Below are 24,700 nucleotides of genomic sequence, written 5' to 3'. Positions count from 1 at the left end.
GCCCCCGATGACGCCAGTTCCGGGCCAGCGTCCTGTGCTTGGTCGGCCGTCGGCACCCGTATCAGCTCCACGTACCCGCTATGGTGAGTACCCGTGCTCGTCCCCCACCCCAGCGTTTCCCCTCAGACTTCACTAGCTGCTACGAGCCTTTATGGCCCTTGAAATAACTGGGTCTGCCGGGGCCCACGGTGGTAGTTGCGAACTCCGTGGTCTGGGCCGTCCTGTCATCGGCCTCTCCCGGTAGGACCAGAGGGAAACTGCCCCACACAACCTTGAACCCCCGGCCCCAGCGCAGCCGCCTTTGGATACGCGCTCCCTGCACCTTCTACTTGTGCATGCATTTTGAGAACGAGGGAATTATGAGGCATTTTTGAAGGTTTCGAGGAAGGATTGGACCTGAGAAAGATATGAGTGACTTTGCAAATACTGTATTCCCTTAGCTGCTGTGATGTCACACTCCCCTGGTTTCCCTCTTAATTGCTGAAGCAGGTCCTCCAATCCGTATCCTAGATGTGGCGTTCAGTACTTTTCTTTACACCCTGTGCTTTCTCCAAAATTTGTATCTCCAGCTTAGAGATGTATTCTGAGCTCCAGATCCGCATATCTACTGTCCGTACCTCCACTTGGATGGCTCATATGTATTTCAGACTCAGCAAGTTCAAAACTGACTCACCATTCCCACCTCCCCTCGTCCCACACCTGCTCTTCCTCCAGTGATCCCCATCTTAGTTCGTTGCGCTACCATCCACCCCACTGTTGTTCATGCCAAAACCCTGGAAATCATCCTTGACATCGCCCTTTTCTCAACTCCTGAACATCTGTTCACTAATCAAATGCTATGGAATCTACTTCTAAATGGCTGTCAGTCGTCACTATCTCCAACTATCCTTGTCTTTGGCACCATGAGATCTAACCATCTGCTGTGGTCTCTTAAGTGGTCTTTTAAGCAGGCCTTCACCAATCCGAGCCTCTGCCTGGAATGGGCTTGTCCACCTGCACCCCCATCTTTCCTTTGGAATTGCTCATACTCTTACGTACTTACCCCTCAGATCTCAGTTTAAATATTATTTCTTCAGAAAGGATCTCAATTCAGAAGTGTGAGGAGATTCTAGTGCATTCTCATAAGATCTCTTATGGAACTTTCACAACAACCCTGTGAAGTTGTATATTTTTCCAGTTTTACAGAAGAGAAGACAGACTTGAGTGATTAGTTACAAGGTCACACAGAAAGTAACAGTTAAATGTTGCTCTTGCCTGTCTTTATAACTCTTATCTTCAGTATTTTTCAGTGCCATTAAATATTTTTTATTCAAATAGGTGCATAGTATTTAACTGACTTATTTACTTAACAGACTTGTTATTGATAGCTATTTAGGTGGGGTTTTTTGTTTGTTTGTTTGCTTTTTGCTATGATGAATAACAGCATGATAAGTGGGTAACATTCAAGCTAAATTTATCTGAACTTTCTTGATTATTTCTTTAGGATAAATTCCAAGAAGTATAATTGGGGAAAAGGGCATGGCCTTTGAACAAGTTACAATTTATGGAAAATAAAAGCAGTCACCCTTAAAAAAATGTGACAAGGGGGCTTCCCTGGTGGTCCAGTGGTTAAGACTCCTCACCCAATGCAGGGGGCGCGGGTTCGATCCCTGGTTGGGGAAGAACCCACATGCCGCGTGGCACAGCTAAAAAAAAAAAAAGAAAAATGTGACAAGGATTTGTAAATGAGAAAAATAATAATGGTACCTACTTTGTAATGTTCTGAGGATCAAAGTAAATATATGTCCAATCATTTAGCATAGTGCCTTTTACATTTTAAGGGCTCAGTAAATGTTAGTACTTACTCATTTATTTCAAAATAGGGTTCTTACTGTGTAGTATGGTTCTTCAGCCTGTTTGGGACATATTTTGAGTATCTGATGAAATCTTTGAAACCCCTTCCTCCTTCCCACTCCTCTCCCCCAGCAAAATGATATATGTCTTTGTCATATGTCAACTACCTGCAATGTATGGACCCAAATTAAGAACTGCTAATAGATTCCACTTTACAAGTGCTTTTTTCCCCATTTATAAGTTGCAAGCATTTTCCTATGGCATTAAATATTCTTATAAAGCATTATTTTTCATTACTGTATAATATTCATAATTATTTAATCAGTCTCCTCTTGTTGACAGGTTAACATCTGTATACCCTAATCTTTGTATGTTTTGCAAATTTCCTTAGAAATTAAATTTCTAAATGCAGAATTACTAGGCCAAGAATGTGAATATAAGGCTTTTTTTAAAAATTTTTTGAATTTTGTTTTATTTATTTTTTTATACAGCACGTTTTTCTTAGTCATCAGTTTTATACACATCAGTGTATACACGTCAATCCCAATCGCCCAATTCATCCCACCACCATCCCCACCTCCCTGCCGCTTTCCCCCCTTGGTGTGCATTCGTTCGTTCTCTACATCTGTGTCTCAATTTCTGCCTTGCAAACCGGTTCATCTGTACCATTTTTCTAGGTTCCACATACATGCGTTAATATACAATATTTGTTTTTCTCTTTCTGACTTACTTCACTCTGTATGACAGTCTCTAGATCCATCCACGTCTCAACAAATGACCCAGTTTCGTTCCTTTTTATGACTGAGTAATATTCCATTGTATATATGTACCACATGTTCTTTATCCATTCGTCTGTCCATGGGCATTTAGGTTGCTTCCATCACCTGGCTATTGTAAATAGTGCTGCAATGAACATTGGGGTGCATGTGTCTTTTTGAATTATGGTTTTCTCTGGGTATATGCCCAGTAGTGGGATTGCTGGATCATATGGTAATTTTTTTTTTTTTTTTAATTTTGCTGTATGCGGGCCTCTCACTGCTGTGGCCTCTCCCGTTGTGGAGCACAGGCTCCGGACGCGCAGGCTCAGCGGCCATGGCTCACGGGCCAAGCCGCTCCGTGGCATGTGGAATCTTCCCAGACCAGGACACGAACCCACATCCCCTGCATCAGCAGGCAGACTCTCAACCACTGCGTCACCAGGGAAGCCCATGGTAATTTTATTTTTAGTTTTTTAAGGAACCTCCATACTGTTCTCCATAGTGGCTGTATCAATTTACATTCCCACCAACAGTGCAAGGGTGTTCCCTTTTCTCCACACCCTCTCCAGCATTTGTTGTTTGTAGATTTTCTGATGATGCCCATTCTAACTGCTGTGAGGTGATACCTCATTGTAGTTTTGATTTGCATTTCTCTAATAATTAGTGATGTTGAGTAGCTTTTCATGTGCTTCTTGGCCATCTGTATGTCTTCTTTGGAGAAATGTCTGTTTAGGTCTTTGGCTCATTTTTGGATTGGGTTGCTTGTTTTTTTTAATATTGAGCTGCATGAGCTGTTTATATATTTTGGAGATTAATCCTTTGTCCGTTGATTCGTTTGCAAATATTTTCTCCCATTCTTAGTGTTGTCTTTTTGTCTTGTTTATAGTTTCCTTTTCTGTGCAAAAGCTTTGAAGTTTCATTAGGTCCCATTTGTTTATTTTTGTTTTTATTTCCATTACTCTAGGAGGTGGATCAAAAAAGATCTTGCTGTGATTTATGTCAAAGAGTGTTCTTCCTATGTTTTCCTCTAAGAGATTTATAGTGTCCGGTCTTACATTTAGGTCTCTAATCCATTTTGAGTTTATTTTTGTTATGGTGTTAAGGAGTGTTCTAATTTCATTCTTTTACATGTAGCTATCCAGTTTTCCCAGCACCACTTATTGAAGAGACTGTCTTTTCTCCATTGTCTATCCATGCCTCCTTTGTCATAGATTAGTTGACCATAGGTGTGTGGGTTTATCTCTGGGCTTTCTATCTTGTTCCATTGATCTATGTTTCTGTTTTTGTGCCAGTACCATATTGTCTTGATTACTGTAGCTTTGTAGTATAGTCTGAAGTCAGGGAGTCTGGTTCCTCCACCTCCGTTTTTTTCCCACAAGACTGCTTTGGCTATTCAGGATCTTTTGTGTCTCCATTCAAATTTTAAGATTTTTTGTTCTACTTCTGTAAAAAATGCCATTGGTAATTTGATAGGGATTGCATTGAATCTGTAGATTGCTTTGGGTAGTATAGTCATTTTCACAATATTGATTCTTCCAGTCCAAGAACATGGTATATCTTTGTATCATCTTTAATTTCTTTCATCAGTGTCTTATAGTTTTCTGCATACAGGTCTTTTGTCTCCCTAGGTAAGTTTATACCTAGGTATTTTATTCTTTTTGTTGCAGTGGTAAATGGGAGTGTTTCCTTAATTTCTCTTTCAGGTTTTTCATCATTAGTGTATAAGAATGCAAGAGATTTCTGTGCATTAATTTTGTATCCTGCAACTTTACCAAATTCATTGATTAGCTCTAGTAGTTTTCTGGTAGCATCTTTAGGATTCTCTATGTATAGTATCATATCATGTGCAAACAGTGACAGTTTTACTTCTTCTTTTCCAATTTGCATTCCTTTTATTTTTTTCTTCTCTGATTGCCATGGCTACGACTTCCAAAACTATGTTGAATAACAGTGGTGAGAGTGGACATCCTTGTCTTGTTCCTGATCTTAGAAGAAATGCTTTCAGTTTTTCACCATTGAGAATGATGTTTGCTGTGGGTTTGTCATATATTGCCTTTATTATGTTGAGGTAGGTTCCCTCTGTGCCCACTTTCTGGAGCGGTTTTATCATAAATGGGTGTTGAATTTTGTCAAAAGCTTTTTCTGCATCTGTTGAGATGATCATATGGTTTTTAGTCTTCAGTTTGTTAATATGATGTATCATGTTGATTGATTTGTGTATATTGAAGAATCCTTGCATCCCTGGGATAAATCCCACTTGATCATGGTGTATGATCCTTTTAATGTGTTGTTGGATTCTGTTTGCTAGTATTTTGTTGAGGATTTTTGCATCTATATTCATCAGTGATATTGGTCTGTAATTTTCTTTTTTTGTAGTATCTTTGTCTGGTTTTGGTATCAGGGTGACGGTGGCCTCATAGAATGAGTTTGGGAGTGTTCCTTCCTCTGCAATTTTTTGGAAGGAGTTTGAGAAGCCCGGGTGTTAGCTCTTCTCTAACTGTTTGATAGGATTCACCTGTGAAGCCATCTGGTCCTGGGCTTTTTGTTGGAAGATTTTTAATCACAGTTTCAATTTCATTACTTGTGATTGGTCTGTTCATATTTTCTATTTCTTCCTGGTTCAGTCTTGGAAGGTTACACCTCTCTAAGAATTTTTCCATTTCTTCCAGATTGTCCATTTTATTGGCATAGAGTTGTTTGTAGTAGTCTCTTAGGGTGCTTTGTATTTCTGCAGTGTCTGTTGTAACTTCTCCTTTTTCATTTCTAATTTTATTGATTTGAGTCCTCTCCCTCTTTTTCTTGATGAGTCTGGCTAATGGTTTATCAATTTTGTTTATCTTCTCAAAGAACCAGCTTTTAGTTTTATTGATCTTTGCTATTGTTTTGTTTCTATTTCATTTATTTCTGCTCTGATCTTTATGATTTCTTTCCTTCTGCTAACTTTGGGTTTTGTTTGTTCTTCTTTCTCTAGTTCCTTTAGGTGTAAAGTTAGATTGTTTATTTGGGATTTTTCTTGTTTCTTGAGGTAGGCTTGTATAGCTATAAACTTGTCTCTTAGAATTCCTTTTGCTGCATCCCATAGGTTTTGGATGGTCGTGTTTTCATTGTCATTTGTCTCTAGGTATTTTTTGATTTCCTCTTTGATTTCTTCAGTGATCTCTTGGTTATTTAGTAACGTATTGTTTAGCCTCCACGTGTTTGTGTTTTTTACGTTTTTTTCCCTGTAATTCATTTCTAATCTCTCAGCATTGTGGTCAGAAAAGATGCTTGTTATGATTTCAATTTTCTTAAATTTACTGAGGCTTGATTTGTGACCCAAGATGTGATCTATCCTGGAGAATGTTCTGTGCGCACTTGAGAAGAGAGTGTAACCTGTTTTTGGATAGAATGTCCTATAAATATCAATTAAGTCTATCTGGTCTATTGAGTCATTTAAAGCTTCTGTTTCCTTATTTATTTTCATTGTGGATGATCTGTCTATTGTGTAAGGGAGGTGTTAAAGTCCCCCACTATTATTGTGTTACTGTTGGTTTCCTCTATTATAGCTGTTAGCAATTGCCTTATGTATTGAGGTGCTCCTATGTTGGGTGCATATATATTTATAATGGTTATATCTTCTTCTTGGATTGATCCCTTGATCATTATGTAGTGTTCTTCCTTGTCTCTTGTAACATTCTTTATTTTAAAGTCTATTTTATCTGATATGAGTATTGTTACTCCAGCTTTCTTTTGATTTCCATTTGCATGGAATATCTCTTTCCATCCCCTCACTTTCAGTCTGTATGTGTCCCTAGGTCTGAAGTGGGTCTGTTGTAGACAGCATATATATGGGTCTTGTTTTTGTCTCCATTCAGCGAGCCTGTGTCTTTTGGTTGGAGCATTTAATCCATTCACATTTAAGGTAGTTATCGATATGTATGTTCCTATGACCATTTTCTTAATTGTTTTGGGTTTGTTTTTGTCTCTTGTGTTTCCTACTTACAGACGTTCTTTCACATTTGTTCTGGAGCTGGTTTGGTGATGCTGAATTCTCTTAGCTTTTGCTTGTCTGTAAAGGTTTTGATTTCTCCATCGAATCTGAATGAGATCCTTGCCGGGTAGAGTAATCTTGGTTGTAGTTTCTTCCCTTTCATCACTTTAAGTATATCATGCCACTCCCTTTCGGCTTGTAGAGTTTCTGCTGAGAAATCAGCTGTTAACCTTACGGGAGTTCCCTTGTATGTTATTTGTCATTTTTCCCTTGCTGCTTTCAATAATTTTTCTTTGTCTTTAATTTTTGCCAGTTTGATTCTTGTGTGTCTTAGTGTGGTTCTCCTTGGGTTTATCCTATATGGGACTCTCTGCACTTCCTGGACTTGGGTGGCTATTTCCTTTCCCATGTTAGTGAAGTTTTCAACTATAATCTCTTCAAATATTTTCTCAGGTCCTTTCTCTCTCTCTTCTCCTTCTGGGACTCCTATAATGCAAATGTTGTTGAGTTTAATGTTGTCCCAGAGGTCTCTTAGGCTGTCTTCATTTCTTTTCCTTCTTTTTTCTTTATTCTGTTCCGCAGCAGTGAATTCCACCATTCTGTCCTCCAGGTCACTTATCCGTTCTTCTGCCTCAGTTATTCTGCTATTGATTCCTTTTAGTGTAGTTTTCATTTCAGTTATTGTAATTGTTCATCTCTGTTTGTTTGTTCTTTAATTCTTCTGTGTCTTTGTTAAACATTTCTTGCATCTTCTCGATCTTTGCCTCCATTCTTTTTCTGAGGTCCTGGATCATCTTCACTATCATTATTCTGAATTCTTTTTCTGGAAGGTTCCCTATCTCCACTTCATTTAGTTCTTTTTCTGGGGTTTTATCTTGTTCGTTCATCTGGTACATAGCCCTCTGCTTTTTCATCTTGTCTATCTTTCTGTGAATGTGGTTTTTGTTCCACAGGCTGCAGGACTGTAGTTCTTCTTGCTTCTGCTCGTGAATATAAGGCTTTTGATTCTTATTGCCATATCACCCTATGAAGAATTCTAAGAGTTTATACTCCCACTGTCAGTGATATATTAGTTTCCTCTCATTGTCTTGACCATCACTTCTTATCATAATAGGGTCAGTGTTTTTGTCCCATTCTTAAACTAGTTATTTTCCATTGATCTTTTCATGTCATTGTTAAACCCCATATTTATTAAAACTGTAATTTAGAAATACTTTCTTAGAGCTGTGGTCCTCAACCTTTTCCCATTAGACTCATTCACATGGAGGACATTTTAAATATCCTTGTGCCTAGACCCTCCCCAGACCAATTAATCAGAATCTCGGGGGGTGTAGCCCAGGGATCAGTATTTTAAACTTCTCAGGTGATTTCAATGTGGAACAAAGGTTGAGAACCTCTAATTTAGAATTATGGTGTTTTGTTTTTCTCCATAAAACAAGGAATTAACTCATGAAATAGCTTGAAAAATCAAGGTTAATTAATGCCTAAACCTAAATTCAGTTTGATTCTAATTTATATGAGGATGAGTTTTTGTTTTACAATGAAATTTTGGTTTCATTTGTCTTAGGTTATTTCAGAGACTATGGATATACTCTTCAGAATGAGAGGTGGCCTTGATCTAGCTTTTCAGCTAGCTACTCCTAATGGTAGGTCTGCCCCAATACTCTGCTTTTTTATTATAAAGTTGATTATGAAATATAGTGAGATTCTTACCATTTTGCACATGAAACTGAGAGATAGGATGAATAAACTGTCTAAGGTCATATAGTTAGTAAGTGATATAAATTGGATTTAAACTTAGACACTGTTCCCCACCACCTCTAGCCCATGGGGCTCTCTGTGCACATTAGGAAAAGGTGTCCCCTTACTTAAGAAACTTTACTGCCCTCTCAAAGAAAATTGTCACGGTAAATATAAATATCCCCCATGAGCACAACATAAAGAGGCACCCAGACTTGTACGTTGTAGACTTACAATTGTACATAACCCTGAGTCTCAAGAGCCCACCCTCTTGAATGGCATGTTGTTCAGGAATGGTAGGCAAGCTCTATGGGAGAAAAATCAGCAGTGTTTGTATAAACCAGATTCTAGGATGTCTTCCTGTTTCTGACTACTGCCACGAACTGAGGCAACGAATAACAGAGGAAGAAGATGAAGAGCTGTGTTTGAGATGTGTTTCATTTGCGATGCCACAGTAAGCCAAGTGCCAGCTCCCAACAGGCATTTGGTCATTTGAGCCTGAAACTTAGCGGGGAGTGGTCAGAACTGGAGAGAAGAGAACTTCATATCTCTCAAGGATGCTAGTTAATACCTTGATACTAAATGAAATCACTCAAGAAAAGCATGATCAGTGGTGTCAGGAGCCACAAAGAAGTTCAGAAAGATAAGGAATAAGCAGTGTCAGAGTTCCTTGAAGGAGATCACCAGCTGACGATTATTTACTCGCCCTTTGGAAAGAGGGAGTGAAAGCTGAATGTTCTCTCTGACCCATCCCTTCATATTAGTCACTTGTTCTCAATCTTGGTCCATATTCGAATCCCCACTTCCAGACCAATTAAAGTCTCTAAGGACAGAGACTCGGGCATCAGTAAGCTTTTCAGGTGACTCTCTAATGTACCATCAAGATGAGAATCATTTTGCAAGGACTAAAGCTCACTTTTAGGCCTATCTTATCAGTAAAGTATTGTTGTTCCTTAATATGTTACTGGTATGGATAAAGCCTTACATTTTACAACTTAATATAAATTGAAGGTATATTTTGCTATGAACTTATCACAAAGTATAACTAATATATTAGTCACCAGATATAATGATGTAATTTCAAATGTAAATAAGGACTACAGATACTTTTTACCTAGTGATTAATGTATTTGAACTTTTCTTCTGACTTGATAGTATTCCTCCTCCTGTATCAAACTCTTTGAAACACTCTATGAAGGGAATCATTAATGAGGAAATTGAGGGGAAGAAGGTGCTTAACTTAAAGACATCACAATTATTTAGGTACTTTACCTCATGGTCCTTCAGGGATAAACAGAAGGTAATCCAGGAATTATGTTTGTCTTTTGTAGTGCAGCTAAAAATCTTTAAATTTGGCTTTCTGAAACATATCAGGATATCTTTTAATCTGACTTGTTACAAGTAATCTTTTCTCTACCACAATCTCAAGGTGTTTATTTATGAAGATATCAGTGTGATAGTTAAATAAGTATTTTAATCACAAGGTTAACTAGGTTTAGGATTTAGGAGTATAAAGCTAGGACAAGTATTTAAATATTGTCTTCTTCAGATATATCTGTTTTATAGTTTTGACTTTGGAATCATGAAAATGTTTTTCATATTAAAAAAATTCTATAAAGTAAAAAGGAAATCCCTGAAAATGAAGTCAGACAAATATCAGGTTGATGACATAGCACACAGAGAAAAAAACTGTGACTTCACAGCACAGTACTTTGTACAGTCTTAGTGGGATATAGTCCAAGGAAGAATGGAACTATAAAGAAATTTAAATTTCATTCAGTAGTTTTATTGCTATAAGTACTAAGGTATTTTGAGAGTAATTGGAATCCTTATACATTGCTGATGGGAATATAAAATGGTGCAGTTTCTTTGGAAAATAGTTTGGCAATTCCTCAAAAAGACAGTTACCGTATGACCCAGCAATTCTTCCTAGGTGATCACCTAAGAGAATTAAAAACGTATGTCCGCACAATGGAATGGGAAATGACCTCTGGTCAGGCCAGGGTTTCTTTGGGGGTGATGAAATGTTCTGGAATTAAATAGTGATGATTTTACACCTTGTCGTATACTAAAAGCAACTGAAATGTAAACATGAAACAGTGAATTTTATGGTCTGTGAATTTTTTGTCAATTTTTTTTAAAAAAAGGCAAAAAAAGTTTTTATATTATTGAATATAGGGAATGGATATTTGGGGGTCAGTTTTACTGTGCTGTACTTTTGTACGCTTGGAAGCATTCATGTTGAAAAGTTTACAATTTTTCTTATTCTATTTATGTTCTTTTAATTTAGAAATTTTTGTCAAGAAAGCACTAAAACATATGTTGAGTGACCTATCAACCAAGCTTTCTTCAAATGCACTTGTGTTCAGAATCTGCCACAGTTCAGTGTACATATGGCCTAACAGCGACATGAACACCATTCCAGGAGAACTGACTGATAGTTCCACCTGTAAGAACATAATGCGCTTTATTCAGTGAGTATGCTTGAAGATGGCTAGAAGTGTTTTCACAACGTCATTTCGTATGGTAAACATCTTTGTGTATTAAAAATTTAGATTTGGACAGGAAGAAGATACAAAACGAAAATTCATGAGGAAGAAAGACAAAAAGTTGTCAGACATGGTAAGCAAATCACCTGTCTTCTTAGTGATAAAAATGTTCAATCCTTGAATTTGGAGTTGAGTGAAATCTTAGAAATTACTTAACCCAACTTTCTTAATTTTTTTACAGATCAGATTATTCAGGTCCAGAAAAATTAAATGTCTTGCCAGAGGTTATATCTCTGGTGTACATATCTAAACTTTTGTCCCATTATAATATATATCTTAAATGGGTTGTTTGGATGCCTTGTTTGCTCCCACAGAAATAAAACAGCTTGAGTCCGCTTACAAATTATTTTAAAACAAATAAAAAGGCGTCATTCTGAAACATGACAGTGACACATTATGCTATATGAGGTAGTAAATAATAAATGATTTACTTTTCTTCACACTGTTTCGGTTCTGTTGATTTTTGAACCAGTACTATTGAGTACCTGCCACGTGCCACAAACTTTGCCAGATATTGGAGATGAAAAATGGAGCTGCTGCTTCAAGGCAGGAAGTTGTACAAAGTTAGTATACCTTTAGTGTTTTTCCAGACTAGTAAGGAAAATAGAGTGGACGTGAGGTTGGAGATGTGGGCAGGGACCACTCAGGAGAAGCCAAACCAAAACGTAGCTACGGTAATAAAGAGGAGGGAATGGATACAAGAACTATTTAGGGGATTGAATAGGTTATATCTGGAAACTAATTGGATGTGGGATGACCAGCTTCTTGCTTGGGTAAAGATGGAAGATGGGGAAGACATGAGGTCGGTTTCGGTCACATTATGTTTTAGACAGCAGTGAGGAGTCCACATGAGCTGTTAGATTTATAAATGTGGAGTGTGTACAAAAAAACTGTGGGCTGTGGATAAGGATTTGAGAATTACCAGTCGTTGGAGCTTGACATTTTGAGGGATACGGGTCAGTTCTTTTGTAGGATGTTCCTCAGTTTGGGTTTGGGTTTGTTTTAGGCTTCCTCGTGATAGATTCATGTGTTCATTGTTGGTAGGAATACCACAGAAGTAATGTGTGTCCTTCTCAGCACGTCATATGAAAGAAGCATATGCTCAGTTTGTTCTTGTATTAGTGATGTTAACTTTGATCATTTAATGTGGTATCTGCCAGTGTTCTCCACGGTGAGGGTACTATTTTTTGCCCTTAAAATTAGTAAGTATTTTGTGGGAAGATACCTTGAGTTTATATATATATCCTGTTCCTCATCAAGTTTTCACCCATCACTTCTAACATCAATTGATAATTTTTGCCAGAATCTAGCATTAATCTGATGGTTGCAAAATAGTGATTTTTCTAAGTCTATCATTTCCTTTTACATTTATTAGACGACATTATACTGTGAGGGGGACATTTTCCATTTCCCTGTTTGTTTATTAACTGCATGGAAGCATGGATTCCTATTTTATGCAAAGAGTTATCTGTTACCGTTACTGTCTTTAGTTATTTTGATGCTCACATTTTCTAAGATTTGGCCAATAGAAACTTCATGCTGGCTCCAGTGTCCTCTTGACACCATATTTTTGAGTACTTGCTACTTTCTTCCACAGGATGTTCCAGACACATCTTGTACTTGCCCTGTTCTAGCTCAGGAATCAGCCATTTCCCCAAGGAACACACACATGTATATATACATACTATACATATATAACACATACATCCATATTTATCTGTGTAAATCATATTATACCTCCAGTTCTACTTCAGCCTCACACAATTCCTGACCTTTTCCCAGTGAGAAACCTGGCTTCCAGTACTCTTAATACTTTGCTAAATTTGTTTAATATACAGAAATCATTTTCAGAATTGTTTTCCCATACCACTATCAAAATCAAACCTACTAATAGAGTTCAATATTTTTTTATAGTTTTTTATGTCTTTAGACCACAGGTATATAGTCATAATATATGTTTAAAAGTTGCTTCAGTGTGTGGTTATTGTATCTTGTTCATTTGATTTGTTTTGTTTTGTTTTGAAATTTTTAAATGTATACAAAAGTAGAGAAAATAGTTAAATGAAGCCTGGTGAACCTAACTTTAATGTTTACCAGTACGTGATCAATCTGATTTCACCTTTACTTCCCACTCACTCTCCCCTTCTCCTCAGATTATTTTGAAGCAGGGAAGATTTTTTCTTTAAGCTAAGATTTGTGCTTTTCAATAATTTACTGTAATATAGCTTATATGGTCCTTAAAAAGTCCTTTTACTTACCTTTTATATTATTGTTGGATGTTCTACAAGTTAACTTTTACTGTTTATCTTTATAGCATCAAATAGTAAATATAGATCTTATGCTGGAAATGTCAACCCCTCTGGCAGCTGTAACACCCATCATTGAAAGAGAAAGCGGAGGACACCACTATGTTAATATGACTTTACCAGTAGATGCAGTTGTACCTGTTGCTCCAGAAGAAACGTGGGGAAAGTAGGTATTTTCTAATACTACTGCCACGTTTAAATGAGGACCCTCTCCCAAAGTAATCAGAGCTCATTTTAAATTATCATATAGGCATATTCAGGGTTGTTGTTGTTTTTACTATGATTTACTCTTTGTTTATTATTAAACTAAGAGTCATCTAGTAATTAGATGTTTATTGGAGGAAGTAGAGTAATATGCAAAACCTGTAGGGTTTTCCCTTTATCTACACAGAGGAAATTTAGTTTATTTAACATTTAACTTTGCATTTTTTAGACTTCCTTTAATAAACCTGGTCCAATCGAGGATACATTAGGAATATAGTCACTCGACACTTTCATGTATCATAAACTACTATAACTTCTCTTAAGGCACTTGTATATTTTCCCCCCCTCAGAGTTCGTAAACGTCTGGTTGATGCAATTCATAATCAACTAACTGATATGGAAAAATGCATTTTGAAATACATGAAAGGAACATCTATCGTGGTCCCTGAACCACTGCACTTTTTATTACCAGGGGAAAAAAATCTTGTAACAATTTCATATCCATCAGGAATTCCAGATGATCAGCTGCAGGCCTATAGAAAGGTGAAACCAATTCATTTTTTCTTAAAAAAAAAATACAGCTATCATTCATTTTGTGTTTAATTATGTGTTTCTAATAAATGGACATTGTTTTGTGATTTAATTTTAAAGTGTGGACGCAGACTATTAGCTTTACACCTTATTTAACTTCTGTTCTATAACTTTTTAAAGTATTATTAATAAAAAAATACTTTGCTAAACCATATGTAACATTTTAATTTCATATGTTCAGTGTAGTTCATATGTTATTTTTCTGTAATGAAATTTAGAACTGAAAAGATGCTTACATGCCTGGAGCAGCTGATGAGTGTTATTCCTTTTCTCTTCCGTTACTTCCAGATTTGTGAAAGAGACAAGATTAGAGTCTGAGAAGGGAAATTAGGATTTATGCTGTTTCTAATTAGGATTTATAGTATTACTCCATCCCCCACATCCCAGGGTTATTTGGTTTTTATTAGAGGCATTTTGAAGAAAACATGATCAGCATTCAAAGAAATGAGATTTCTTGGCAAAATGACTGGTTTGGGAGTACATATTTTTGATGTGTGGCCTTGCCTGGCATCCATCAAATTATACCATGGGACTATCTTCCCAGTTTCTTCTGTCCCTGAAAAGAGATATAACAATGTAACCCTCTGTACCTCTCTGTAAGTGCCAGATGAATTGATTTGCAGAGGCAACAGTTACATAAGCTAGTGATCCCATTCAAACTGCTAGAATACATAGGAAATAGCAGAAGAAGATGTCAGACTTTTCAAAGTAACTATTAACATGTTTTTAACATTCAGGAATATATTTCCTTTTAAACATATATGTGTATTTTTATTCTGATGCCGTATTGGTTGGTTTCATGCCACCAATCTCTATAATTTAATCACTACCCCTTATATTTGTTAAGTACTCTAAGCATGATTTTTAAAAAATATTTTGATATAATTATATCATTGTTAATTATAATTTACTCATTTATGAGGCTGTTTCAAAACCAGTCTTTAGCCTGGATGTATTTTAACAGAGTGTGTTACAGTGAGTAATTTTAAATAATCTCAGTTCTCTGACTCTAACGAATTATTATCATTTTTCTACATTCTCTTCCAGTTTCTATCCATATACATAGATAAACAAAAATAAATCATTTTTGGTTTTAGTTTAAATCTCACTTTCTTTGACCTTAGTGAATTAAATCATAAGTGAGTTTGATAACATTTATAACCAATATATAGTAAATTTTCTGTTTTGTATCTAGTTTGAGTTTATTTATTGACTAGGAGTCTAAATCATTTAACTTTTTTTCTCTTCTTTCCTCTTGATTCTGATTTCATTTAGGAGTTACACAATCTCTTCAATCTGCCTCATGACAGACCTTATTTCAAAAGGTCTAATGCTTATCACTTTCCAGATGAACCGTACAAAGATGGTTACATTAGAAATCCACATACTTATCTCAATCCACCTAACATAGAGACTGGTATGGTGAGTTTAGTAATTCTTTATGTGAGTCAATTGATCATAAGTGTCATTAGTTGTTTTTTGTCTGTACGCAGTGGAAGTTGTAAGGATCAATTCATAACAGGTATCATCGTCCCTAAAACATACTTTGCCACCCTTTCCTTTTAATGATCATTGCTTAAGACGGCAGTAATTCACAGTGGTCTAAAAAGGTTAGGACTAGATAGTGTGTAGCACATTTCTCTTACTAAAATTCCACTCCTTAATTTCTTTAAAGGCTTGTCCCATTTGATTTCCATTCTGAACCTGAGAAATCATGCTAATTAAGGGCATATTTCTACACAACTCACACTGTAGGAAAAGGCTAATAAAGCACTACATGTTTCCTGTACAGCACATACCTAGTTGTAAGGGGTAGATCTTTTCACTAAAGGTAGCTCAGAAAAGGAGTGTGGGGGAAGGGTTCCTCTAAGGATGCATGCAGGCTAGTAAGAGAGGATCTCATGGGCAACCAAGAATAGGAATCGTACAGCTGGGCCTCTTAGAACAAAGCAGCGCTGTGGCTGGCCTCGGTCTCAAGGCGTACTCTCACTCCTTGATGGCATTCCTCAGCTTTCTTTGGGGGTGCTTTTGATCCTAACTGGCCTGTTCCTTCCCTTTACTCTACTTTTCTCAGCCTCGTCTTCTGTTTCCTCATTTTTTCAGCCTGACATAACTTTTCCTACTCTCCCTCAGAGCTGCTCATTGCATGCATTGTTTCAGCTTCATTCCTTGCACTTACTGCCTGATTCACTCTGCACCTCTCAATTCAAATTCCCATAAGAGAAAACTTGATTGGCCCATCTTGTCATGGCATGCATTCAATACCTGCTGAGCCTCCAGGTGCTTTGTAAGGAAATCTTAAGAATTAAAGATGAGTACGGGATACAACGTTGACCCTAGGGCAGTTAGGGGCCTGCTTCCGGTTCTGGCCATCAGCATGCACTTGGGACAGCAGCTTCACCTGCGAGAGCTGTGGGCAGACCAGCTTCGCATAGAACAGCTCTGGCTGGGCACTCACCGTTACGTGCATACAAATGAGACTTTAGTCAACATTTCAGTGACATTGAATGATTTCACTTATTTTGCTTATATGGGAGGAAATCTTGAGAGAACTGTTCCTGATTGAAAATCTTGTTCTGTCACAGTCATAGAATCATAGAATAGGAAATACAAAATTTAGAGTCTCTAACAAGCAACATAACTCTTGATAGTTTTCCCGTAGATTATTACATAAATGTTTTCTCTCTCAGATTATATTTGGAACTCTTCTAGGGTAAGTATTATATCATATATTCATTTTTCATTCCTAATAGTTCTTTACTAAGCGCCGGGACACTCAGAAGGTACTGAATAAATACTGATTGTTTTCTGACAATGAAATGGGTTGGTTATCTGTATTGCAAAAATGCAAGAAGCATTTATATATTTCTTAATATTTATTATATGATACTTAATTTGTGCATGTAACATACATGTAAGTTATAAAGCACAGTAAAGAAATCAATATTGGAGAGCTCCCTGCCCCATTTAAGAACTAGGATGTGGCCAGTCTGACTGTGTTCTCCTTCCTATCCACTCCTCTGCCTCCCCGACACCCAGGAGGAACTATTATACTGAGTTTTGGGTTCATCATTCACTTCGCTTTCTTTTAATAGTTTCACCATATATGTATATATTCTCTCAACAGTGTTGCTTTTAGTCTTGCTTGATTTTGAGTTTTACCAAAATGGTGTCATTCTGTGTATAGTCTTCTGCAACTTGCTTTTTCACTCAGTATCATGTAGCTAAGATTTATCCATGGTATTGTGTATAACTGTAGTTCAGTTATCTTTATTGCTGGATAATATACCTTGGTATCATTTTTTCCCCCAGGTTGTTTTGCTATTTAGACAACCCTGCTATGAACGTTACTGTACATGTCTCTTGTTACATATATGCAACAATGTCAACAATTTGCTATATTTGCTTCATTTCTCCTTTTTTCCCCTTGAGCCATTTCAAAGAAAATTACAGGCATCATGATATTTACTCCTAAATACTTCCAGCGCAAATCTCCAAACAATATTAGATTTGCATTCATGATAGTTTGGTTATGATTATTATTTTTTATTCTCTGCTGGATTTAGTTTGCTAATATTTTATTAAGATTGTTGCATCTGTGTTCATGAATGATATTGTCTTATAATTTTCTTTTCTCATACTGTTCTTACTTTACTTTTGTATCAGTAGTATACTGGCTCATTGAAAGAGTTGGGGAGTATTTCCTCTTTTTTAAAAAATTTTTTATAAGGAACTAAATAAAGTAAGTCTAGCTCCAGGAATAGTAAAATGACTCAGTATGTGTATGTGTAATATAATATATACATCTATCTTAAGTTAATATTTTACTGTGTTTCTTCTTTTTATATAGATTTCTGTGGTCCAGGGCATATATGGTTACCATCATTATATGCAGGATCGGATCGATGACAATGGCTGGGGCTGTGCTTATCGGTCTCTGCAGACTATCTGCTCTTGGTTCAAACACCAGGGATACACAGAGAGATCCATTCCAACACACAGAGAAATTCAGCAGGTACAGAACATGCCATTTTGAATTGTAATCAGTTGGATGTTTCATTAACCCTTAATATACCATTAATAATTATTCCTACCTCATGGTGCAGACTTATTTCTGTTTTGAAGAAAAAAAGTATAAATACTGGTAATCAGGGAAAATGCCCTAAACGTAATTTTTAATAGCTGTCTTGTGTATGGATCTTTTTGTATTTTTAAATACACAAAGGCTCTAGTTGATGCTGGGGACAAACCAGCAACATTTGTCGGATCACGGCAGTGGATTGGATCTATCGAGGTGCAGCTGGTACTGAACCATTTGATTGGTATAACTTCAAAAATACTTTTTGTCAGGTAAGGACACTTTAAGAAATCTGAGAAATCATTTCAAAGAGAATTTGTCATTTTTATTAAAAGAAAAAGCGCATTTTCCCCCACATTTGTTGTCACTCTTTTCTCTTCCTCCACATTGCCTCCTTGCTTTATAAATCTCATTTTTCTAGCCCTAAATTTTTTTGTTATTTTTTAGAAGATATTTGAGTTTATGAGTGAACTTTGTGGTATCTGCTTATATGCTCTAGGCCTAATCTTAGTCTGAAAGAGGAAAACTTGCAAATATGTCAGTTTTGAGTAGAGTTACAGAAAGTCTAGTTTTTTTGTTTTGTTCTTCTTTTTATTTAGTTTTTTATTTTATTTTTTGGCTGTGTTGGGTCTTCATTGCTGTGCTTGGGCTTTCTCTAGTCGTGGTAAGCAGGGGCTACTCTTCATTGCAGTGCGTGGGCTTCTCATTGCGGTGGCTTCTCTTGTTGTGGAGCACGGGCTCTAGGCACACGGGCTTCAGTAGTTGCAGCACGTGGGCTCAGTAGTTGCGGTGCGTGGGCTCTAGGGAGCGCAGGCTCAGTAGTTGTGGCACACAGGCTTAGTTGCTCCGCGGCATGTGGGATCTTCCCAGACTAGGGATCGAACCCATGTCCCGTGCATTGACAGGCAGATTCTTAACCACTGCACCACCAGGGAAGTCCCCAGAAAGTCTAGTTTTTTAATGCTTAAGGCAGAGACGTCTTGAAAGGAAAAAATCAAATGTTGATCTATGACTGACCTTTTTGTTTATCTCCTACTCTTTTTCTTCCTAAGATTTTAATAAATTAATAATGTGTCCAAATAATACATTCATTTTATCTTTTCCAATATATTTTAATCACAATTCTAGTATTAAAATATGAGCAAGTATTAATATAAGATTGATATCTATGACCATCACTAGCTTACTCCTTATTTATGAGCTTATGTTTTCAATACATTTTCTATTACAACAACCTTGCTAACTATAGTGTTATTATTTTTATTGTCCAAGTACTTTAATATCTCTGATTTCACAATTGCAGTTTGGATTGGCTGTGGAAATCAGTGCTAACAAATAAGTGATAGATTAAGTAGTGAAGCGTATGGTGATTAAAAAGTGAGTTTTGGCACAACAAAACATTATTCATATATTCCCAACTATCTTAGAAATAGTTCATCTGATAGAAAATGGTTTCTTTCTAGCCAAGGTTCTGAAATGGCCTCTCAGGGACGGGAACTGGTTAATCATTTCCAGAGTGAAGGAACGCCAGTAATGATTGGTAAGGTGGATATCTCGGGTTCTTTTGGTAGAGTGGAGAGTATGTGAAACTTATGGTTAATAAAAATATGTAATGGCATATAAAATCAGTCATTTTTAAACACATTAAAATTAGCTTTTACATCATGCATACTTTCTCTGGATATTATTTTAAAATTTCCAAGGCCAGGAGGAAAGTTACAAAAAAGATAATAACCAGAAGTAGTAAAGGCTAAGAAGAGAAATGATAACTGTGTTCAAATACTTGAAGAGTTGAGAGCAGAATGGAAAAGAGGCAGTGGTCACTGAGCTGAGCATTGTAAGTCATGGCTAGCACTAACTTGGCTGGCTGTGTGACATTATGCAAATTGCTTAACCTCTCGGGCTTTATTTGTAAAATAAGAGGATTGGATTAGCTAATCTAAAGATTCACGATTCTGTGAGAAATAAGACTTGTCCTGTGATGACAGAAGGCAAGGTAAGACTGGTGTGTAAGAAATGCGGGTAGGCAGATTTCAGCAAAATACAGAGAGTATTGAAAGAGTAGCTGGGCAGCACCATTGGAGGTACTCAGAGCAGAGGCAGCATTGCCCAGCTGCTGAGAGGGGTACCAACAGCAGTGATTGTTACTCCGTTGGGTGGAGTTTAGACCCTCTGTGGCCCTTTTTAAATCCAGTCTAGGTAATTCCATGGATATTGCAGTGAAATATAAACCTAATATGATTATAGATACAATTGTTTCTTTTCTGTCTTAAAGATGTAATTTTATCTTTTCAGAGTATATTTGACATTGTGTCATTTACAGTGTACGCCAGTTGATTTTAATGCTGTTAGATCAATTAATAGGCAAAATAATCTTTTTAAATTGAAATTGAATGGGAAGTTGAGATTAATATATGCCCTCTCATTTCATATTTCCTTTTCAATAGGGGGAGGAGTTTTGGCCCACACAATACTAGGAGTTGCATGGAATGAGATTACAGGACAGATAAAATTTCTGATTTTAGATCCGCATTATACAGGCGCTGAAGATCTACAAGTTATTTTAGAAAAGGTAAGTGTCTGTTTAACACAAATTTAGATACAAGGCAAAGAACCCAGAACCAAAGGATAGAAAACTGGCAGCTAACAGAAAGATGGATTATGAACTGAGGGCAGGGGTCCTCACTGTAAAGAGGGATTCTAAGGCTGTGATGAGTAACTCTCTCTCTAGATACAGAGGACAAGGGGGAACTAAAGTAAATTGTGAAAGACAAAATTTAGCTTAGATTTATCAAGACTTTCTCAGTTATTAAACTTAATAGAATGCGAAACTCATAAATATATTCCTCTGGAGACTTACAGCTTTGCATAAATATAAATATAGTGAGATATATCAATGCCTTGAAATAGAGTGGAGTATATAACCTTTATAATTTTAGAATTAACCAGAAATTAGTTAAGCAGTATGCTGGACATTATGGAGGCTTGACTGCCTTTAATTTATTTACATATAACTTCATCTCACTCTATGAAGGAGTTATATTTGAAACAGATTTAAGAGTATTTGTTGATGCTTAAACTACCAGCTAAAGAAGGTATAAATTTAAGTTAATATATAGGCAACTAATTCAGACTTAGTACTGAGTTTTCATGAGAAATTAGTACTAAATTTTCATGAAACTCAGTACTAAATCTTTAGGAGGGAAGTGTTATAAGACATAATTAACCTGAGTTTTAAATAAGTTTTATATTCTTTGCCAAATATATTAAAATTACAAAGAATGCATACAGCCTTTCCAGCTATAAGCCAATGAATATATCCTATCCACTACCCTTCATTTTTGTCATGTTGTCACTTAAGTCAATATCATTAGTACCCATAAAAAGGTTTCTCTGCTCTTTTTTTTTTTGGCTGCGTTGGGTCTTGGAGCTCACAAGGCTGCTCCTGCAGAGGCATCACTTACAGACAGTGAAAGGAAAGCAGGGCATGTTCCAGGAGCTGTGGCAGTTTTAACGTGATTAGAGTTGGTGAAGCGGTGTGGCTGATAGCTGGAGGGACAGGCAGGAGGTGAATCGGGGATGGGTGCCGGGAGCCAGGCAGAGGAGCCAGGCATTCAGATTTTATCTTAAAGGCAGTGAGACGCCTTAGGATTTTAATGAGAGGCATAATACAGATAAGAAAATTACTTCTTTTTGGCTGGCTTGACGGACTTTGGACTAAATGGAATTATTTAGGTAGGGTTTTCTGATGCGATTAGATAGAGTAAGGCATTGTCCCTGCTTGCCTTCTCTGAGAACTGCACTCTCCTTTGCTAGGTTTTTTTTTTTTAAGCATTAACTTGAGATGTCTGTTTTTTGTGATTAGCAATAATCTTTTTTTTTTTTTAATTATTTTATTTTTGGCTGCCTTGGGTCTTCGTTGTTACACGCAGGCTTTCTGTAGTTGCAGTGAGCGAGGGCTACTCTTCATTGCGGTGGGCGGGCTTCTCATTGCAGTGGCTTCTCTTGTTGCGGAGCACAGGCTCTAGGTGTGTGGGCTTCAGTAGTTGTGGCTCATGGGCTCTAGAGCGCAGGCTCAGTAGTTGTGGCGCACGGGCTTAGTTGTTCCGCGGCATGTGGGATCTTCCCAGACCAGGGCTCGAACCTGTGTCCCCTGCCTTGGCAGGCAGATTCTTAATCACTGCACCACCAGAGAAGCCCTCCTTCGCTAGTTATATTTCTGTAGAACTTTATAATAGCAAAAACCCTTTGCTCTCTTCACACATGCAAGAAACCTTGAGGCCAAGGCCGGGCCATCAGTAGAAGTGCTGTTGACTCTCACGTGACTCAAGAATCTAAGGCACTGTCTTATTAGTCCATCCTGGCTACTCTAACAGAATACCATAGACTGGGTGGCTTATAACAACAAATTTATTTCTCACAGTTCCGGAGGCTGGGGAATCCAGGATCAAAGTGCTGGCCAATTTGGTGGGTGGTGAGGCCCACTTTCTAGTTCAAAGATGGTAGTTTTTTTCACTGTCCTCACATGGTGGAAGGGATGAGGGAGCTCTCTGGGCCCTCTTTTAATGAGGGCACTAATCCCATTTGTGAGGGCTCTACCCTCATAACCCAGTCACCTCCAAATACCATCACATTGGGGATTAGGGTTCAACATATGAATCTTGGACACATTCAGTCTATGGCAGGGGCCAGAGGGCCATTTGCACCTCTGCCTGACCTCTGTTTACCCACTTGGGGAGCTTTCCTGTTTGAAGTTCCCAAGTCAGTCACCTCAAAGGAAAGAAGTCTGGCTCCCCTACTGACTCCCCCAGTTTCTGGTTTGGGTACCCTCTCTACCCACCTCTCTGGGGAACAATTTGAGTCTGGTTACCTGGAGATGGCCCACATGTGTGAAAAGACCACAGAAAGATTAAAACAGAGAAAGTATAAGCCTTGTTTCTATTTATTATTAAGAAAACAGATTTTAGGACATGAAATTCATTAGAGAAAGTTTTGCTGAAAAAAATGAGATGATAAAAAAAAGTTTGTTTATGTAAAGAAACAGTTCTCAACGATAATAAACCAAACTTAATGGTGGTTACCTGTGGGGGGGGGGCAGGACTGGTGGAGGATTTTTTTTTATTTTTACTTTTCACCTCATTTGAACTTTATATGTATCTTTATTTCTGCAATCAGAAGAATAAAAATGAAAAACCTAGTGCTTCCCTGGTGGCACAGCAGTTAAGAATCTGCCTGCCAATGCAGGGGACACGGGTTCAAGCCCTGGTCAGGGAGGATCCCACATGCCGTGGAGCAACTAAGCCCGTGTACCACAACTACCGAGCCCGTGCTCTAGAGCCCACGAGCCACAACTACTGAAGCCCGCATGCCTAGAGCCCATGCTCCACAACAAGAGAAGCCACCGCAATGAGAAGCCCGCGCACCACAACAAAGAGTAGCCCCTGCTCGCCACAACTAGCGAAAGCCCATGTGCAGCAACGAAGACCCAATGCAGCCCAAAATAAAACAAGTAAATTTATTAAAAAAAGAAAAAAAAAGAAAAACCTAAAGAGCATCTCTACTCAACCCTCCCACCTCCACACTGAAAAACAGTCTGTTTGACTTCAGGTCGCTGCCAGAATGCCCAGCAGCTTCCCAGTTAGGTAGGGTAAGGGGTAAAACTACTACCTGTCACTCACATGGTGGCATTTTGAATCCTCACTAGTCTCCTCACAAGTATTTGCAAACAAAGCATTTCATTTCAGAATGATGTAACACAGACAAGTCGTGAGCTCGGTCTTTAAGAAAATATTGATAAATCAATGGCCTTAGAATAAATTTGATAAACTTCTATTCACAATGAGATTTTGTTCGAAAGCAATTTTCTCTGCTGGGGAAAAGGATTAATACTGACATAAAATTGCAAAGTGGCATGATTACAGCCTGAGGAAAACGAAGGGCATAGAATGCAACTCCAAGGGCAATCTCAGATTTCTCGCTGCCACGTATCACTGCTGAGATGCCACTGCTGGGAAATCGGGATCAAGGCAGTGGCCAGTTTGGTGGCTCCCCACTTTCTAGTTCAGTCTTTTTCACTGTCTGTAGTCTTGTTATGGACAGATGCCAGTTAAACTATCACATGCCATCGACTGCCAGAATTATAAAACTATGCATCTTAAAATCAATAAAATGTGGTACTGAGTAACAGTGCCATAATGAAGCTTTTCATTTTTAATGATTCCTATGATTAAATATCATAGAATTGTCTGAAATGGAACCAAATAAGCTACTTTTCTATGCTTTACAGGAACTCAAATATTTGAATTATATAGGTATTTAGAGCCTTATTCCAAGACCCTGCTGACAGAGCAGGATTGTAAAATGTTACAGTTTCAATCATGTAGCCCTATAACTTTGTAAAAGGTTTTCCTTTCCCTTCTCCCAAATCTAGGGCTGGTGTGGATGGAAGGGTCCAGACTTTTGGAACAGCGATGCTTACTATAACTTATGTCTTCCTCAGCGACCAAATACTATTTAAAATATCTTGGACTCAAAGACTGTAGTAAAGTTGTACTTTATAAATTTGTTGATAAAGAATAAATTTAATTTCAAATTGAATCCTGGGTGTAGTTTGATGGTTTCTATGATTTTTTTGTAAAGGTTGTAAATATTACACAAAGAAAAGAATTTAT

The 24,700-nt window shown here is 37.4% G+C and overlaps 1 protein-coding gene across 3 annotated transcripts; it reads left to right on the top strand.

The window, feature by feature from the left end:
* The first annotated feature begins 32 nt into the window (after window positions 1–32).
* On the top strand, window positions 33–24,626 carry UFSP2 (UFM1 specific peptidase 2). 3 transcript variants are annotated; one of them, XM_082680422.1, is made up of 12 exons: window positions 33–83; window positions 8,129–8,207; window positions 10,592–10,775; window positions 10,857–10,923; window positions 13,165–13,322; window positions 13,711–13,903; window positions 15,227–15,373; window positions 17,802–17,966; window positions 18,177–18,301; window positions 19,493–19,569; window positions 20,477–20,601; window positions 24,460–24,626. In XM_082680422.1, the coding sequence occupies exons 1-12, from the start codon at window positions 81–83 to the stop codon at window positions 24,544–24,546; spliced, it is 1,410 nt and encodes a 469-aa protein (XP_082536548.1). In that variant the 5' UTR covers window positions 33–80; the 3' UTR covers window positions 24,547–24,626. The 3 variants fall into 3 exon arrangements, 2 of the variants coding, with proteins under 2 accessions (XP_082536548.1, XP_082536549.1); XM_082680423.1 differs by lacking the exon at window positions 33–83 and adding an exon at window positions 3,012–3,044; XR_014298436.1 differs by lacking the exon at window positions 19,493–19,569.
* Window positions 24,627–24,700: the final 74 nt, after the last annotated feature.

Source organism: Grampus griseus (assembly GCF_964374135.1).
Source record: "Grampus griseus genome assembly, chromosome: 21".
NCBI lineage: Eukaryota > Metazoa > Chordata > Mammalia > Artiodactyla > Delphinidae > Grampus > Grampus griseus.
Note: the sequence above shows the minus strand (reverse complement) of the source record. Positions and strands in the feature narration are given on the sequence as shown.